General features: G+C 42.6%; 1 protein-coding gene across 1 annotated transcript in view; it reads left to right on the plus strand.

Moving 5' to 3' along the window:
- The first annotated feature begins 1085 nt into the window (after positions 1-1085).
- enpep (glutamyl aminopeptidase) overlaps positions 1086-19476 on the plus strand; it is a 44449-nt gene continuing 26058 nt past the window's right edge. The window contains exons 1-11 of the mRNA XM_061843735.1: positions 1086-1853; positions 3828-3969; positions 5761-5895; positions 5995-6115; positions 6255-6409; positions 16248-16361; positions 16438-16572; positions 16666-16731; positions 16857-16922; positions 17010-17173; positions 18958-19040. Of these exons, the coding sequence (XP_061699719.1) occupies positions 1216-1853; positions 3828-3969; positions 5761-5895; positions 5995-6115; positions 6255-6409; positions 16248-16361; positions 16438-16572; positions 16666-16731; positions 16857-16922; positions 17010-17173; positions 18958-19040 (1819 nt within the window). The 5' untranslated portion in view covers positions 1086-1215. The remainder of the gene's footprint in view (positions 1854-3827; positions 3970-5760; positions 5896-5994; positions 6116-6254; positions 6410-16247; positions 16362-16437; positions 16573-16665; positions 16732-16856; positions 16923-17009; positions 17174-18957; positions 19041-19476) is intronic.

Raw genomic sequence — 19476 nt, forward strand, 5'->3', positions numbered from 1 at the left:
TGTGCGCAAAAAAAACAAAAATACTCCAATGCATATTGAAAGCATAACTAACAGCTATTCAGTTTGTGGCATTTTGCAATGTGATTCAGTTAGTGAGGGGTGACTGGTTGTTACATCCAATGGCACAATTCACATACGTACTGTAAAAAATGAAAAGAAGAAGCCACTGGTTTCTCTCAGGCAGCACACTTTCTCTAACAACGACCACTGCTCCGCAACACACTCTTTTTCCTTGTTTATCTTACATCATCCCCCGCTCTTAAAGACGAACACTCACAATTACAAACATTACAGTACTTACGCAGCATCAATGTGTTTTATAATGACAGCGTCCACCACCGCTGCTTTAGTTAGCAACACAGTCTGGGCAACGTAGAGCAAAAACGAGGCAGACATGCTGCTTATGTTTACTGTCGATATTAATGGATAAAGTTGAAAAAGAAATGATGTTGTTTTAAGATGACTGTCTGAGTATGTTAATAATCAAAGAAAAAGTGGTTAAACTGGATGATTTTTTTTTCTTTTCTGAGTGGGAAAGGACTGGTCTGAAGCCAAAGCAGAAAATGCAGGATGAGATGGTGTGTAATTTTCAAATTCTACCTTGGCACAGCCTGATCCAGGATGAAAGCATAGACAATACCGTGCACAAAAAGCTTTGTATTTTAAATATAGGAGGTAATATTACATTTACCTTAAAACGGTTCATCATCAACACATCAAACCTCCCCACCCCCTGTCGTCAGTAGCTCGCGAGAGGCTGGCTGCTTCAAAAGTCGATATTGGGGTAAAAAAGTCTGGACACCTCTGCTTTAATATTACTTTAAAAACATCTTTTACAACTATTCTTCCTTCCCATCAATGATCATTATGTGAAGCATTTTGCAACATAGTATTAATACATTTGTGTATATGTTGTTAAATTTATGTTTTTATGGATCAAGGAGCCTTTCAGCAAAGCCACACATTTTGAGCTGGAGTTCTTTTTATTAACTGGCAGATTACTGATTTACACAAGGAGGCGTGCTCATTGCTCTGAGGAATGTGTTTTGCCACTCTGGGATTCTTTCCACTCAGTTTCCTTTTCTCAAACCCTCAGGAACACAGACTTCAGCGTAAGATCAATTTGCAAATTATATATCGATTCGAAGAGCCAGCTACAAGTGCAGTTTGGTACAGGGACAACTTCCATTCTTTTGGGCATTCAAGCTGGTCATTATGGTCAACACCATGGACTTGGAGCATGAAAAGAGGCAATACTACATCCGTGCCAAGCATATATTTATCATTTGTATTACAGTAGTAGTCTGCTCTTTGGTAGTTGGTCTTGTGGTGGGCCTTTCCCGGAGTGATACGACCACAACAGCCACACACTCTACACCAGCCCCCACAACGGTGCCTACGCAGCCCCCAAAACCTGGTAGGGGGCCCTGCAAGCCTTCCACTGACAGCAGTGGTGACTGGAAAAATTTCCGTCTGCCTGACTATGTGAAACCGATCCATTATGACTTGCTGCTGGAACCAGACCTTCTTGACGATACTTATACTGGCATTGTGAACATTGAAGTGGAAGTCAGCAAGCCCACCCGCCATCTGTGGGTTCATATCAGAGAGACATTCGTCAGTGACAAGCCCAGGCTAAGGTTGTTGGACCGGCATGGAGGGGAGAAGTATGTGCCAGTAAAGAGTTGCTTTGAATATAAACCACATGAGTATGTGGTGGTTCAGGCTACAGAGGTGCTGCCGATCACCGGCCCCGGTGAAGTGTATGTGCTAAGTTTGGATTTCAAAGGGTGGCTGAATGGCTCCTTGGTGGGATTTTACCGAGTAGTTTACACAGAAAACGGAGTTACCAAGTAAGTACATTAATTTCCCTGTTAAAACCTGTTTAATAATTGTTATTGTGATCATATTTATTTGTTATATTTTATATGCTATGCAAAGCTATATTCTGGCATGGTATGTGAGAGAGACCCATCCTATTGTTAATTTTTCCGTACTTATGCTTCCTTTTTTTTGGGCGGGGACTAAGATATCTTTTTTGTGACTTTTATAGAACTACAAATAGATGTTACAACTTTTTATTAACTACTCTATCAGATAGATAGATAGATAGATAGATAGATAGATAGATAGATAGATAGATAGATAGATAGATAGATAGATAGATAGATGGATAGATAGATAGATAGATAGATAGATAGATAGATAGATAGATAGATAGATAGATAGATAGATAGATAGATAGATATAGATAGATAGATAGATAGATAGATAGATAGATAGATAGATAGATAGATAGATAGATAGATAGATTTTCTTTTGCCGCTTATCCTCATGAGGGATAAGTGTTCAATCCATCCATCCATCCATCCATCCATCCATCCATCCATCAATCCATCCAATTTCTTAGCCGCTTATCCTCACAAGGGTAGCGGGAGTGCTGGAGCCAATCCTGGCTGTTAACGGGCAGGAGGCAGGGCATGTTTTTTTGGGGGAGTGGGAGGAAACTGGAGAACCCGGAGAAAACCCACACAGACACGGGGAGAACAGGGTCAGGATTGAACTGTGAGGCCAACGCATATATATATATATATATATATATATTATATATATATATATATATATATATATATATATATATATATATATAAAATGTATGTACTCAATATATTTTTATACTTTGGTGTGGTCAACACAACCTTGCATTGAACACTCTAAAGACTGTATGGTGGCTCAGCTGGTAAAGTGTTGGCCTCAAAGTTGTGAGAACCCGGGTTCAATCCCGGCCATGCCTCTGTGGAGTTTGCATGTTTTCCCCCTGCCCATTAACAGCCGGGATTGGCTCCATGTACACTCACACACACACACACACACACACACACACACGCACACAGCCGGGATTGGCTCCATATATATATATACACACACAAACGGGGCTTCCCCTGTGTGGAGTTTTTGAATGATCTCCCAATACCTGTATGGGTTTTTCTCTGACTACTCCAGCTTCCTCCCACATATAAAAAAAATTACATGGTAGGTTAATAGAAACTCTAAAATGCATGTAGGTTTCAATGTACGTGCAAATGGCTGTCCATTTCTATGTGGCCTGTGATTGGCTTATAATCAGTTCAGAGTGTAGTCCTCTTGCTTGAAGATAGTCAGTAAGTTGGGATAGGCTACAGCACACTCGTGACCCTTGTGAGGATAAGCAGTCTGGAAAATGAATGGATGGATGGATGAATTTTAGACAGTATGTTACGTATAAAATGTGGATGATGAAGGCAATAGTCATGCCCGTAGTCACCCCCAAGCTATGAAGATACCATGAACAACATCCTACATCTCTGTTCTGATAAGCGCAATACTGGGAATACCTAAAGTCCTGTACAGAACCCTCAAGCTCCCAGATCTCTGGTAGAGGACCCGAGCTTGAACGAGATATTGCCTGCATGGGCAAGAAAATCTTTTAATATATATGGGTTTGTGTGTACATATATGCGCATGTGTGTTGTGGGTCTAGTCAGCCTCGTATACCAGTTTCAAAATATTTTAGAAATTTTGGAGGGACAGCTAGTTTTCGGTAAAGTCATTGTTGTTTCTGTTCTCTCGATGATCGATTTTGTTTAATGGAGACAAGGGTCGTCAGAAAATTTTATCTTGCAAAGGAACTCATCGAGCATGAAGTATTGAGGGACGCAGGGCAGAAATTAATTTAAAAAAAATCATTTTGTACTCATGATGATGAAATTAAGGTTCAGCTGTGCATTCTGTATTTTATTTTTTTTAAAGTCACTGTTTCAGGACTACACTTTCCTTTGTTCTATCAGAAAGATTGCTGCGACTGATCATGAGCCAACAGATGCACGGAAATCATTTCCCTGCTTTGATGAACCCAACAAAAAGGCTACCTATAAAATCTCGATCATTCATGATGCATCCTATGGTGCCCTGTCCAACATGCCACTTGAGGTATGTGTTGTAGTTGCAACAACATTCGATGATAGGATCCTACAGTGATAAATAATGGCGGAACGGTGAATGACTGGCTTGCATAAGTGCCACATGGTTCTGATGAGCACGGTTAAATCCAGAGTCAGCTGGAATAGGCTCCAGCACGCCTGCAACCCTGATCGGGATATGTGGTATGGAGAATGGATGGATGAATGGATGATGTAAAAATCTGTGGGAATCAAAACTTTTAAATAACACTGTTTGCAGAACACATTTTTTTGTGAACACTGACTTTGTAAGGCAGTTAAATAGCATTAAGTTCCCACACCTCAATCCAGTCCTTACAGTGAAGGAAATAAATATTTAAACGCCCTGCTATATTGCAAGTTCTCCCACTTAGAAATCATGGAGGGGTTTGAAATTTTCATCGTAGGTGGATGCCAACTGTGAGAGAGATAATCTAAAAAGAAATATCCGTAAATCACAATGTATGTTTTTTTCGATTTATTTGTGTGATACAGCTACAAATAAGTATTTGAACACTTGAAAAAAAACAATGTTAATATTTGGTACAGTAGCCTAGGTCAAACGATTCCTGTAGTTCACCAGTTTTGCACACACAGCAGGAGGGATTTTGGCCCACTCCTCCACACAGATCTTCTCTCGATCAGACAGATCACACTGGTTAGGCCACACAAGAACCTTGATATGCTTCTTACGGAGCCACTCCTTGGTTTTCCTGGCTGTGTGGTTCGGGTCATGGTCATGTTGAAAGACCCAACCACGACCCATCTTCAATATATCTGACTAAGGGAAAGACGTTGTTCCCCAAAATCTCACAATACATGGTCGCGGTCATCCTCTCCTTAATACAGTGCAGTCGTCATGTCCCATGTGCAGAAAAAAAAAAAAACAAATCATGATGCTACCACCTCCAGGCTTCACAGTGGAGATGGTGTTCTTGGGATGGAACACATCACTCGTCTTTCTCCAAACACAGTTCGTGGAATTATGACCAAAAAGTTCCATTCTGGTCTCATCTGACCACAAAACCTTCTCCTATGACTCTTCTGTATCATCTCAATGGACATTGGCAAACTTCAGACCGGCCTTGACGTGTGCTGATATAAGCAGGGGAACCTTCCATGCCATGCATGATTTCAAACCACGACATCTTAGTGTATTACCAATAGTCACCTTGGAAACGGTGGTCCCAGCTCTTTTCAGGTCATTGACCAAGTCCTGTCGTGTAGTCCTGGGCTGATTCCTTACCTTTCTAAGGATCATTGAGACCCCATGAGGTGATATCTTAAATGGGGCTCCACTCCAATTGAGATTGACCATCATGTTTAGCTTCTTCCATTTTCTAATGATTGCTCCAACACTGGACCTTTTTTCACCAAGATGCTTAGCAATTTCTCTGCACCCCTTTCCAGCCATGTGGAGTTGTACAATTTTGTCTCTGGTGTCTTTCGGCTACTGTTTGGTCTGTAGTTTTTGTTTATTGCCTCTTTCACATTTGTGGGATTTATTAATTTTAAGTGAAATGCATCAGATATTACTCAAGATGTGTAAAAACATGACTTTTTTTGTCCAATTGGTAGAGTTTATAGTTTACATTAGTCACATCTGAACATATGAAATTTATACCTTAGGTATAAAAAAAAAAAAGAGTTTGAACACAGTAAATACCAACACAGAGGAACTAATCTTTTGCCTAATCTTTTGTGGAGCTGGTATATGTACTTAGTTTTGCAGACTGAATTACATTCACAGTAGTCTCATTACCAATTTTCACTGTCTCTTCAGAGTCCCCCCGAAGGTCTGTCAGGCAATAAAATGAGGACTTCATTCCAGAAGTCCATTCCAATGAGTACCTATTTGGTATGTTTTGCTGTGCACCAGTTCATTCATGTGGAAAGAATATCTGCCCGAGGAATTCCCGTGAGTTTACCATGACCGCTTCCTAATTTTACTATCCCTTCACCCATTAGTGATTTAATTATAACCAGGAACAAAATGTAATTTTCTTTGTCTTTCTAGTTGAGAATCTACACCCAGCCAAGTCAGTTAGCAACTGCAACATATGCAGCAAACACAACAAAAATAATTTTTGATTACTTTGAGCAATACTTCAATATGAACTACTCCATCTCAAAACTGGGTAACATTTCATTAGTCATCGTTTATCATCATATATAGTCACAAACACCTTCTTCTGAAAAGTTAAATAAATTGTGTGATAATTACAAGTGTATGTATGTGTGTTTGTGTGGATGTGTCCATGTGTGTGTTTTACTTAGACAAGATAGCTATCCCTGACTTTGGGACAGGTGCAATGGAAAACTGGGGACTCATCACCTACAGGGAGACCAACTTGCTGTATGATGAGAAACAATCATCGTCCTACAATAAGCAAAGGGTTGCGAGTGTTATTGCCCATGAGTTGGTTCACCAGGTAATGGTTCTTCATGAAACTTTCCAACAGTAAGAAATTTGAAGAATGAAAAAATATATACAATAAATAGCTAAGCAAGAAAATGTTATGTTTTAACTGTGTGTTATGTAACTATATTTGACCTTCTATTTTTAAGATGCCTCACCACAAATGAGTGTAAATGTTTAGATCCGGCTAATTTAGTATCTTTTGGCAGTGTTGTGACTCCTCATGTCATTGTCAATCAAGAATGCATTGATTTCTTGCACACAATTGGACTAAATCTCTTTTTGTCATTGGATCTTTCAATATTTGTTTCACAGAAACTGTAACACCTGCTTTCAGACGAAAGATAAGAAACATGGAAGCAGTCAGTTAAATTTTATGAACTGTCCAAAGTTACGGAAGAATGCACCAGTGGAAGATTTGTAATAAAACATACAAATGATCGTCTTTTATGACACAACACTATTAAAAGCAATAAACAATAAACCTTGACCCTGTGCAGTACTATGTTGTAAAATTGTTTGTCCAAAGGCTGATGCTTGTGAAATGTTCATGCACAAGCTTAAATTATGATTTTTGCTAATGCCACTGATTACGTACTGTGTCTTCAAGTAGAGTTTCCAAAAGTATTCCGACAGTGATTTATATATATATATATATATATATATATATATATATATATATATATATATACACATATATATATATATATATATATATATACATCCATTTTCGTCAACGGGCAAGAGGCGGAGTACATCCTGAACTGGTTGCCAGCCAATTATTGCAGGGCACATCGAGACAAACAGCTGCACTCGCAAGCACACCTCGGGGCAATTTAGAGTGTCCAAACTCCACACAGGCGGGGGCCGGGATTGAACCCTGGTCCTCAGAACTGTGAGGCCAACATTTTCCAGCTGCTCCAGCTGTTTATATATATATATATATATATATATATAGAGAGAGAGAGAGAGAGAGAGATAGAGAGATAGAGATAGATAGATAGATAGAGAGATAGAGATAGATAGATAGAGATAGATAGATAGATAGATAGATAGATAGATAGATAGATAGATAGATAGATAGATATATAGATAGATAGATAGATAGATAGATATATAGATAGATAGATAGATAGATAGATAGATAGATAGATAGATAGATAGATAGATAGAGTATAAGTGTTCAACTGTTGGGATTAAAAGCGGGAAGGCTCTCTTGCACTACTCCTAAGGACTCCAAAAGGGCAAAGTTCGGGGCAATTGCTATACCCACATCTGCTCAGATGCCCTTACCTCTCATCAAACCCTCTCAAGATGACTGGTCCCATTGCCTAAGTCATGTGTGGAGGCGAGCCTGACTATATCTAGTCGGAACATCTCGACATACACCAGCTCAAGCTCCTTCCTTGCCAGAGAGGTGGCATTCCACCTCCCTCGAGCCAGCTTCTCTAGCTGGGGATCGGTTCACCAAGGTCCCCGCTTTCTGCCACCGCCCAGCTCAGGTTGTACCTGACCCCTAGGCTTCTCCCACAGGTGTTGAGCCACGGGAAGCCAAAATATTTTTCCAGTAAAATGTTGAAATCTTTGGAGTATTTCAAAAGTGGGTATACATTACCAAACCTCAACGTTCAGTAGTTGCTTGTTCATGTTATTACTGTCTTTTTATGTTTGCCTCATAAAAAGTACTGTCAGTTAAAAGCATGTTCAATGGATCGAGATCAATCGGATGGAGACCTGACCCAAGAACAGATGGAGGCTTAGTGGTTATAATGAGTAGTTTATTGAAAAGGGGAACTGGAGATGGCACTTGAAGTGGTCTGGTAGATTGTAAAGGCAGAGAATGCATTGCAGGTGGTGACGAATGCAGGTGGCTGGCTTGACGGCATGGGCACAAGGAATACGGAGGGAACACTGAGGTCAAGGAGAGACACAGTTGTCAGAAAGGAGATGAGAAATAACGTAGGTTATGTGAATGCTTGGGAATTGTTGTACAGCTGGAGTAGCTGTAACATTCCGGCAAGAGTTTTTGGGGTCTGGCAGGTTTTTATGCAGATTGTAATGAGATGCCATCGGTGAGAGGTGGAAGACAAGGAAGGTGTGGGAGAGAGGGAAGAGAAAAGATAGATGACCAGATAGCACAAGGCCCCACCAAGGCTCCAACAATGGTACTGCAGGGTGCCTCATGACAATACCCTTTTCTCAGTGGACCCTTCCCGGTGTCTTGCCAGGGTTCCCTGGGTGAGCTGCTTGCACCATAACCCATTACCTGTACACCAAGGACTGGTAATCGCTCCCCCTGGGCCTCACATTGAGAATTTGTGAAACTGTGAAGGCCAGATGGTCACTAATAACATGAGGGGGCCTAGGGAGTATAGCCAGAGGGTTCAGAGTGCAAGTGAGTGCAGGTTTGAGTACTGACATCAGGAAGGTCAGATGATTCTTTTGAGAGACTCTGGGAGATGGAGTTTGATGGACATGGGATTGATGATCTTAGTGATGGTAAACAGAACGATTAAGCGTGGCATGGTTTTTTGGGACTATGTTTGGATGAGGAGGTTATTTGAGAAAAGTCAAACGGTCTGACCCACCTTGTGCTCAGGCACAGGGGAACAATGTTCTGCAAGCTGTTTCCGCAGATCGGACCAAGGCTGCCCTGACATTCTTCCATATGGACTGTACTCTTTGAAGTGATCCCTCACCACAGGAACCGCCACTGTTTGGTCCTGTTCTTTGAATAAAAAAGGTTGGAAACTGTAGGACGCCATGAATGCAATGAAGCAAAGCACTGATTCCCACTAGTATTAGCACACGCTGTATGAAAGTTGGTCTGTCCATGGTACCTAGAAGAAAAGCTGCCGGCTGTGCTTAGTGCCAAACATAATTCCTTTGAAACCAGGGAAGAGAAGTGAGGATCCTAGTCTGAGATGATGTCAATGGGGATACTATGGAGTTTGAAGACATGGAGGAGAACAGTAGGTTAGCAGTTTCAAACACAAAGAGAAACTTGAAGAGGGGTAATACGTAATTGATGTATTTAGAAAATCAATTAAAAATAGTGAAAATGATTGCGTTACCTTCCAAAGGGGGCAGGCCAGTAATGAAGTCTAGAGTGATGTGGGTCCAACGTCAGCTCAGGACGAGTAAGAAGTGCAGCAGACAAGCCGGAGGCAGGTGAGAAGCCTTCATCTGGCTAAGACAGAGGAGGCTTGGACAAATTCCCAGGTATCCTTTTAGCACCCTTGGGCACCAGAAATGGGTGAAGTGAATAGTGAGAGTGATGCTAGGATGACATGTGATCTTGGAGTTGTGGGGCTCCTACAGGACATCAGAGCCTGTGGGTTCAGGTAGACCATAGGTCTTGGGGTCAGCGTCTTTTGGGTGAGTTTAACTATCCAATCTTTCTTCCATGTGGCAGCATGAATGAAGCAGGAGGGAAGGAAGATAGGTTTGTGTTTGGCAGGGCTTGGGAGGAATGGGTATATGTGGGATAGGACATCGGGTTTGCTATTGCGGGACCCAGGTCAGAAGGAGAGGCTGAAATTAAATCAGGTCAGAAAGAGGGAGATCTTGGCATGAATGAAGGAGTTTGGCAGAATGGAGGTAGGGAAGGTTCTTTAATTGTCCAGATGACAAAGGGTAAATCAGTCCACTCCAGCCAGTGCCTCTATTTTTTTAATAGTTAAATAATCGCGGGCAGATCTTGGTTGCCAACATCGTTATATATTTACATTATTATATATCATTAGAAAAAGGCCAAGGGTTTAAGTTTTTGGGACAAGGTTTCCCAGTGTGAGAGGACATCCCTGCTCAAGAGTCTGAGGCATCAGCCTCCACAACAAACTTGAGGGAGGGGTCACAGGTGAAAAGGGTCTTAAGCTGGCTGAAAGCTTGAGATGCTGCTGGGGTTCAATGAAACGTGAAGCTGGTGGTTGTAAGGCCAGTGTAGGGAATAGCGATCTTGCTGTATTTGATGAAACCGCAGTGGAATTTGGATTCCCACCGAGTGGTGGGAATGGGCCAGTCAATGATAGCTTAAATTTTGGCAGAGTCTGATTGCAATAGACCGCTGGGAAGTGTGATGTAGCCGTGAAAATATACAGAGAGATGGAAATCGCATTTTTCTGGTTTGACGTAGATAGGGTTTTCGAGGAGACATTGGCGGACCTGGCACACATGAGTATGCTCTTCTTTGGGGAAGCGTGAGAAAATGAGCATGTTGTCCAGATAAACAAAAACAAACCATTTGAACATGACAGACAGTCATTGATAAATGATTGAAAGACTGCGGAGGCGTTAGTTAATCCGAATGCCATGACTAAATATTCAAAGTGTCAAAGAGGGGTATTGAATGCAGTCTTCCATTCATCCCGCTGTGGATAGGAATGAAGTGAGAGATGTTTCATAGGTCCAATTTCGTGATAATTTGGGATCACAGAGGGATTCAAATTACAGTTCAATGACGGGTAGTGGGGATTTATTTCTAATGGAGATGTCATTGAGTCCACAGGAGTGAAAACAGAGGCAGAAAATGGTCTACTTCTATGCAAAATAAAAAGAAGCCACCTGCTCTTGGAGGCAGAGAAGGATGAATGAGTCTGGAAGCCAGTGAGTCATGAATATAGTCCTCCATTGCCTTTTTCTCACGTTAGGAAATGTTAGAGACAGATAGAGGGAAACGGGGCCCCCAGCAGCAGATTAATTGGACAGTCATATGGGCAGTGTGGGGTGGAGAAATGGTCAGGTCTAAAAAAAAATCGGGGATATTGTATTCTTTTTCTGGGACATGGGAGAGGTCAACCGGCGTGGTGAATGGTGGTCGTTTATTACAGGGCGGTATAGCGGAAAGCAGCCAGTGTGAGTAGCAGTGAGGGCTCCAACTGGTGATAGCTAAGAGTGCCCAGTCAACGGTGTGGTTGTGTATTTTGAGCCAAGGAATACCGAGAACAAATGGAGCTTCAGGGGTAAGGATGACAAAAAGCTATGTTTTTACAGTAATTTACAGAAAAACGAGGTGAATGGCAATGTTTGGTGGGTGACAGATGATATGACTCATCAAGGGTTGTGACTTTCGTGGGAGAGAGAAGTGGTTGGAGAGGGAGTTTGAGCTGAATACATCATCGTGAATAAAGTTATCATCTGGACCAGAGTATATATGGGCTACAATAGATGTGTTGTGAGTGGAGTCTTGAATAAAAACAAGAGTGTTCAGAAGCATGGGAGAGCTAGAGGAAATGGTGGTTTGGCTCACCTGATTGACCACAATAAATGCAATCACTGAATAACGAGACACTGACATTCCAGGAGATCTAGTCGTATATTACCAATTTGCAAGGTCTCATCTGGTACAGGGGTGGGAAGGAAAGGGCAATAAGAGGTGCAGAAGGCGACTGAGGTGTTCACAATACAGTGCTCACAGGGGAAGTGATCTGACATGCCCGAGCCCGCCTCTCTGAGCTTTCTCCGCAAAAAGATCCTTGAAAGAAGAGGGCTCATCCCAGGAGCAAGCTTGTCTTTTAGCTGCTCCAACAGAATTATAAAAAAAAAAAATCTCCTTGGAGCACCGTCATCCCCCCTGCAGTCAACCGTAAGGATCATCAACTCGATGGCATGAGCTTCTGTGCAACGAGCACCTTTCTCTGCCCTGAATGGGGTGATCAAAGACTTTTTCAAGTTTGGTGGAAAAGGACCTGAACGACTGGAGTACCGGAGAGGAGTGAAATAGTGTGATGGACATTTTGGCTGCATTGCGACGGAGAAAGTGAGTGACAAATGTGACCTTGAATTGTTCAATGGGATAACTGTACTGTTGGAGGTTGAAGACTGCTGAGAAATTGAATATAAAGTGGTTACATGCTCATAGGTCCCGGAGTAGGGCTCAGGCGGACGGGCGGCTTGGAGGCTGTTTGTTCAGAACGGGTAATTGAAGGTGGGTTTTACATCTTTGAAGAAGAGGGAGATTTGTTGCATGAGGGATTGTAGGGATCCCATTATTTCCTGAAGTTTTTTGATTTGTTTTGTTTTTTACTATAACTGCTTCAAATCTGTGTGGCGCGGAGTCAACCAATTTGTAGAACATTTCAGCTGTTATCCACTCCAAGATTCCTTAACGACATTCCACAATTCATTTACGTTTCTTGGTTTTGCTTCAGCAACTGCATTTGTGATGTCACACTACAAGTTCTTGATTGAATTAAGGTCCGTGGATTGGGGTGGCCACTAAATGACATTAACTTTTTTAGTTTGGAACCATGTCCCTAGAGCTAGTTTCTGTAGCCGTGGATAGGATCACCAAGGTCCCCTCTGGCCACCGCCCAGCTCACATTGCACCCGACCCCTCTGACCCTTTCACAGGTGGTGAGCCCATGGAAAGGGGGACCCATGTTATCCTTTTGGGTTGTGCCCGGCCGAGCCCAATGGGTGCAGGCCCAGCCACCAGGTGCTCGTCTTTGAGCCCCACCTCCAGGCCTGGCTCCAGAGGGGGCCCCGGTGACCCGCATCTGGGCAAGGGAAACCAAGATCAAATTTTTGTACTCATCATGGGGGCTTTGGAGTCATACTTTGTCTGGTCCCTAACCTAGGACCCGTCTGTCATGGGTGACCCTACCAGGGGCATGAAGCCCCAGACAACTTAGCTGCGATGATCATCAGGACACACAAACCCCTCCACCATAATAAGAAGACGAAGAAGGTCAGAAGAAATTTCAACTCTCGCCTCCGAAAGAACTTTGCTCACGTCCCCGAGGAGGCAGGGGACATTGAGTCCAAGTGGCAATGTTCTGTGCCTCCATTGCTGAGGCAGCCAACTGGAGCTGTACCCATAAGCTGGTCGCTGCCTGTCGTGGCGGCAACCCACAAACACGTTGGTGGATACCAACCGTGAGGGATGCTGTTAAGCTGAAGAAGGAGTCCTATAAGGCATTTTTGGCCTCTGGGACTCCCGAGGCAGCTGATAGGTATCGGCTGGGCAAGCGGAAAGCAGCTACGGTGGTCGCTGAGGCAAAAACCCGGGCGTGGGAGGAGTTTGGTGAGGCCATGGAGAATGATATCAGGATGGCTTCGAGGAAATTCTGGTCCATCGTCCGGCATCTTAGGAGGGGGAAGCAGTGCACCGTTAACAATGTGTATAGTGGGGATGGGGTTCTGCTGACCTCAACTCGGGATGTTGTGAGTCGGTGGGGAGAATGCTTCCATGACCTCCTCAATTCCACCAACACGCCTTCCCATGAGGAAGATGAGTATGGTTGCTCTGAAGCGGGCTCTTCTATCTCTGGGGTTGAGGCACCAAGGTGGTTAAAATGCTCCTTGGTGGCAGGGCCCTGGGGGCTGGATGAGATCCGCCCGAAGTTCCTAAAGACTATGGATGTTGTGGGGCTGTCTTAGTTGACACGCCTCTGCAACATCGCATGGACATCGGGGACAGTGCCTCTTGATTGGCAGACTGTGGTGGTGGTCCCCCGTTTCAAGAAGGGTGACCATAGGGTGTGTTCCAACTATAGAGGAATCAAACTCCTTACCCTCCCTGGTAAGGTCTATTCAGGTGTATTGGAGAGAAGGGTCCGTCGGGAAGAATTTCGGATTCAGAAGGAGCAATGCGGTTTTCGTCCTGGCCGTGGAACAGTGGACCAGCTCTACACCCTCGGCAGGATCCTCGAGGGTGCATGAGAGTTTGCCCAACCAGTCTACATGTGTTTTGTGGACTTGGAGAAGGCGTTTGACCGTGTCCCCCGGGGAGTCGTGTTGGAGGTTCTTCGGGAGTATGAGGTACTGAAGCCCCTGATACAAGCTCTTCGGTCCCTGTACGACTGCTGTCAGAGTTTGGTCCACATTGCCGACAATAAGTCGGACTCGTTTCCGGTGAGAGATGAACTCTTTGTCTCCGATTTTGTTCATACCTTTTATGGACAGAATCTCTAGGTGCACCCGAGGTGTATAGGGTGTCCGGTTTGGTGGCCTCAGAATCGAATCTCTGGTCTTTGCAGATGATGGGGTTCTGTTGGCTTCAACAAGCCGTGATCTCCAGCTCTCACTGGAGTGGTTCACAACTGAGTGTGAAGTGCTGAGTTGAGAATCAGCACCTCCAAATCTGAGACCATGGTCCTCGGTTGGAAAATTGTGGCGTGGCCTCTCTGGGTCAGGGATGAGATCCTGCCCCTGGTGGAGGCGTTCAAGTATCTGGGGGTCTTGTTCACGAGTGAGGGAAGAATGGAGTGGGAGATCGACAGGTGGATTGGTGAAGTGTCTGCAGTGATGCGGACTTTGATTCAGTCCGTTGTGGTTAAGAGGGAACTCGGTCGAAAGGCGAAGTTCTCAATTTACCAGTCGATCTGCGTTCCTACCCTCACCTATGGGCACGAGGTGTGGGTTGTGACCGAAAGAATAAGATCCCAGATACAAGTGGCCGAAATGAGTTTCCTCTGCAGGGTGTCCGGGCTCTCCCTTAGAGATAGGGTGGGGAAGCTCGGTCATCTGGGAGAGGCTCAGTGTTGAGGCGCTGCTCCTTATTGAGAGGAGCCAGATGAGGTGGCTGGGGCATCTGATTCGGATGCCTCCCGGACGCCTCCCTGGTGAGGTGTTCCGAGCATGTTCCACTGGAAAGAGACCAAGGGGATAACCCAAGACATGCTTGAGAGACTATGTCCCTCGGCTGGCTTGGGAACACCTCGGGAAAGAGCTGGAAGAAGTGGCTGGGGAAAGGGAAGTCTGAGTATCCCTGCTGAAGCTACTTTCCCCGCAACCCGACCCCCAAAAAGTGGTAGAAAATGGATGGATGGATGGATGGATGGATGGATGGATGGATGGATGGACGGGTTTGGAACCAAGACTTTGCATGTTTACGAGTCATTGTCTTGTTTAAACAACTATTTCAAGGGCATGTCTTCTTCAGCATAAGGAAACTTGACCTCTTCAAGTATTTTGACTCATGCAAACCGATCCATGATCCCTGGTTTGGCCCAACAGCATTGTAGGAGAAACATGGCCATATCATGATGTTGCACCAACATGCTTGACCATTTTCTGCCACGTCTGATTTTGCTCTCCATTTTAAGACAATAGAGATCATTTAATCAAAGCAGCCTATATTTTTTTGCACCTCTTTATCAGGTTTCCCCTCTCCAATCAAACTTTTAGACAAAGTAAAATATTCTTCTGAACAATGTGCTGAACGACCTATTTTTCTCAGGCTTCTAAAGAGAAACGCATCTTCAATAGCTGCTGGCTTCATCATTAAATAGGGGCCACCTAATTCATCTGTTTTTCACAAAATTGATGACTTCACTGATTGAATGCCACACTGCTATTTTTTTTAACACACTGCTTTCAACAAATTGCCCAATTACACAGCCTTAATAGTGTGTATATCATGAATCCTGGGTCTTGCTAGCTTTCTGAAAATATACTGCACCTCCTGGTAAATTGCAGTCACCTTTAGTACTGCTTGTCTGATGGCTGCAGTGAAGTCCAAGCAGAGTGTCTACAGAGGAAATTTATAATATAATATAATATAATATAATATAATGTAATTCTTGGGTTAGAGAACTCTCAGACTCCCTTTAAGACTAAAGGCATGTTTTGACCAAATGTATTTTTCTCCTGTGAAAATGAAGGTACTATGCATAAAATGGATGAAATACTTAAAAGATAATGTAATAAATTTGTGAAACCTTATATTGTATTAGATTTTGATTGTTCTACTTCATCTTTATTTTGGTGATGTGCAGTGGCTACATCATGACAAACCTCACTCTCCAAGTGCTTGAGGATAAACTATAATATTTAAGTCAAATATGTGCCTACTTGATGATAAAATAATTATATTTGACTAAAGCTAGTGTGATTTTTTTTTTTTGCAGTGGTTTGGAAATATCGTGACTATGGATTGGTGGGATGACCTCTGGCTCAATGAAGGCTTTGCAAGCTTCTTTGAGTACATCGGTGTGGAGAAAGCAGAGCCCAGCTGGGGCATGGTAGTTTTGCACAGAAAAATAGTCTACTTCAAGTATCACAATACACTGATTCCAGTCTCTTTCATTTGGTTTGCAGCGGGACATAATGATCATCAGTGATGTACTCCCTGTTATGGTTGATGACGCCCTACTCTCATCCCACCCAATTATTGTGAATGTGTCATCCCCAGCAGAGATCACCTCTGTGTTCGATGCAATATCATACAGCAAGGTTTGGCCATGGCAAAATGTTTCCTTGTATCACTGGAATTTAATTAAAAGATTTATATATCCACTTTTGATTATTATTTTTTTTTTAATGCAGGGAGCATCAGTTCTCAGAATGCTTGAGGACTGGATGGGTAAAGATGTGTTCAGAGCTGGCTGTCAGGTAAGTAGCCTGTGGAAGGCTATGGAAGGCTTGAAAAAAATTAATCCTGAATTAAATTTGAGCAAATTTGTATGTTCTCCAGTGTTTAATCTGATTTATTAAAGACTTCTTCTTTGTTTTTGCAGAAATATTTAAAAGACTATTACTTCAAGAATGCTAAAACTGACAACTTTTGGGCATCTCTAGCAAATGTGCGTTTGGATTATGTCCGTTTCTTGATTAAATTATATTGCCTGTCTGTTCCAATGACTGAACAATACACATTTTTCTCTGGATAGGTTAGTGGGTTGCCAATTGGAGAGGTAATGGACACATGGACCAAGCAGATGGGTTATCCAGTGGTTGACTTGACTGTCACAGATGTGACAAAGCTCAGATTGACCCAAAATCGTTTCCTCTTGGATCCTAATCCTGATGTCAACCAACCTCCTTCACCATTCGGGTAATAAATACAGGAAAACGAAAATGTCTAAAAAATAAAGACAATGTGAGAGAACAAGAGAAAGAGTTGAAATCCATGACCATGCACGCAAGACCAGATTTGCCTGGGAATGCCCACATTTTAGTCAAACAGGCTATGAGTATTTGTAAATGATAGATTTGAGTGGACAAGGAATGCACACACCTGCATGCCTTTTTTGACTTAAGCACAGGGGAGATATGACCCATCTTGTAAAAACTGCTCATTAAGTCTTTAGTGCTCACGTTTTGTTTTTTTTAAACCTGTGACTGCTGACACATATAACAATTCTAACTCCAAGATTTATTGTGATGCGCTCTTCCCATGCCCTCTGCCTATGACTCAGCCAAATACTACAGAACTTGAAACAGACTAATGAAGCAACTGAAAAACATTTGAAGGCAAATGGTTACTGAAGACCTTAAAAGCAATAGCAAGGGAAAAATGTATGTTTTTTATGGCCTGAAGCCTACAAGCACTTGTAACAACAAAGTTTTTTCATGCAAGGATTAAACATCTTTCCATCGATTATCTGAGCTGCCTATCCCCACAAGTGTCGCGGGAGTGCTGGTGCATATCCCCGTTATCTTTGGGCAGGAGGCAGAGTACACTTTGAACTATTTGTCAGGCAATCACAGAGGATTAAACAATAGTTTAGTTTAATTTACTTAAAGGAGAAGTCCAGTCATTTGGATTAACAATGTATTCAATAGGTCATGTCATATGTACTGTACCTTGATAATTTGAGGTTAATCATCTATAATTTAATGGTCTTTGAGGAGATTTTTATCGATAAGTATAAATTTCATGGGCGCCGACATTTTGGCGAGTCATATGACCTACGTGTCCAGATGTGACGTATTAAGTGTGGAATTTGTGAAGTTTTGTGTTTGCATGTGTGTGCGTGTGTGTGTGTGTGTGTGGTGTGTGTGTGTGTGTGTGTGTGTTGTGTGTGTGTGTGTGTGTGTGGTGTGTGTGTGTGTGTGGAGAATTGTGGAGTTTGCAGGTTCTCTCCGGGCACTCCAGTTTCCGGTCCTTAAATGATTCTTTTTATTGCTGCCACTGAACGTTCCGGAGGTTATTTCTATCCGAATTATGGCAAAATTTTGCGATAAAGTAAGGTATTTTACCGTGTCCGATCATGGTGTTATCGCATTTGAAAACAATACAAAATGGCAATTTTTTCTTTGTTGCCACATGTATTACATCACATCCACGCACGTAGGTCATGCAACTCGCCAAAATGGCGGCGCCCTTGAACATTCATAATTGCCAATAAAAAATCTCAAAACACCATTAAATTAGAGATGATTAACCTCAAATTGGAGTAACTGATGGTGTGGCGGTACACACACCTGCCTTTGGTGCGGGCAGCGTGGGATCGATTCCCGCTCAGTGATGGTGTCAATATCTGCTCTGCGACTGACTGGCAATCAGTTCAGGGTGTAGTCTGCCTTTTGCCTGAAGCTAGCTGGGATAGGCTCCAGCTTTCCCGCAACCCTTGTGAGGATAAGCATCTTGGAAAATGATATGATAACCTCAAATTATCAAGGTACAGTACAGATGACATGACCTATTGGATACATTGTTAATTCAAACGACCGGACATCTCCTTTAATTTAAAATACCTCTTAGCCCCCCGAGAAATAATTATTCTGCATAAAATGTTACTAAATCTGAATGGTAACTCTATTTGAAGATTGAGGAATAATCAGTGGTACTGGAATTAGTTTTACATGAGTTCATGTTGTGTATTTTTGCCACAGTTACAAGTGGACTATCCCAATCAAGTCACACTCCGTGAAGAGCAATAAGAACATGTCAGTCATGTTTGACAAGAGCAGCACAGGTAGGATAGTCTGGTTCATTCATCATATCATACCTATGTGTGTGAACAAGGATTGTAGTTTACAATCTGGGTTTAGTGTACGAGCAATTGAAGGACTGATCCAGAAAGATGGAGACAGATATCCACCTGGAATTTCAATAGTCTTGTGATAACCACCCTCTCATTGTGCTGTTCTGCCTCTTTGGCATTGTTTGGGGATACAATGCCAAAGAGCATGAAAATAAGTTTCCAGTGAATTTTTAGTCCTATATGTGCATAATTTTAAATAGCCTATTTTATGTATGTACTAAGTAGTGTATCTTGATCGATTGAGTACTTTGAGTTGGATTAGCTGTAACTTTTTTTTGTCATTGATAATGTATTTGTAGATATTTGTCCTGAGTTTTCAATGTCAGTAAATACTCAGAGGTCTTTTTCGCATTTTGTGATTATGTGT

Source organism: Syngnathoides biaculeatus, chromosome 15, assembly GCF_019802595.1.
Source record: "Syngnathoides biaculeatus isolate LvHL_M chromosome 15, ASM1980259v1, whole genome shotgun sequence".
NCBI lineage: Eukaryota > Metazoa > Chordata > Actinopteri > Syngnathiformes > Syngnathidae > Syngnathoides > Syngnathoides biaculeatus.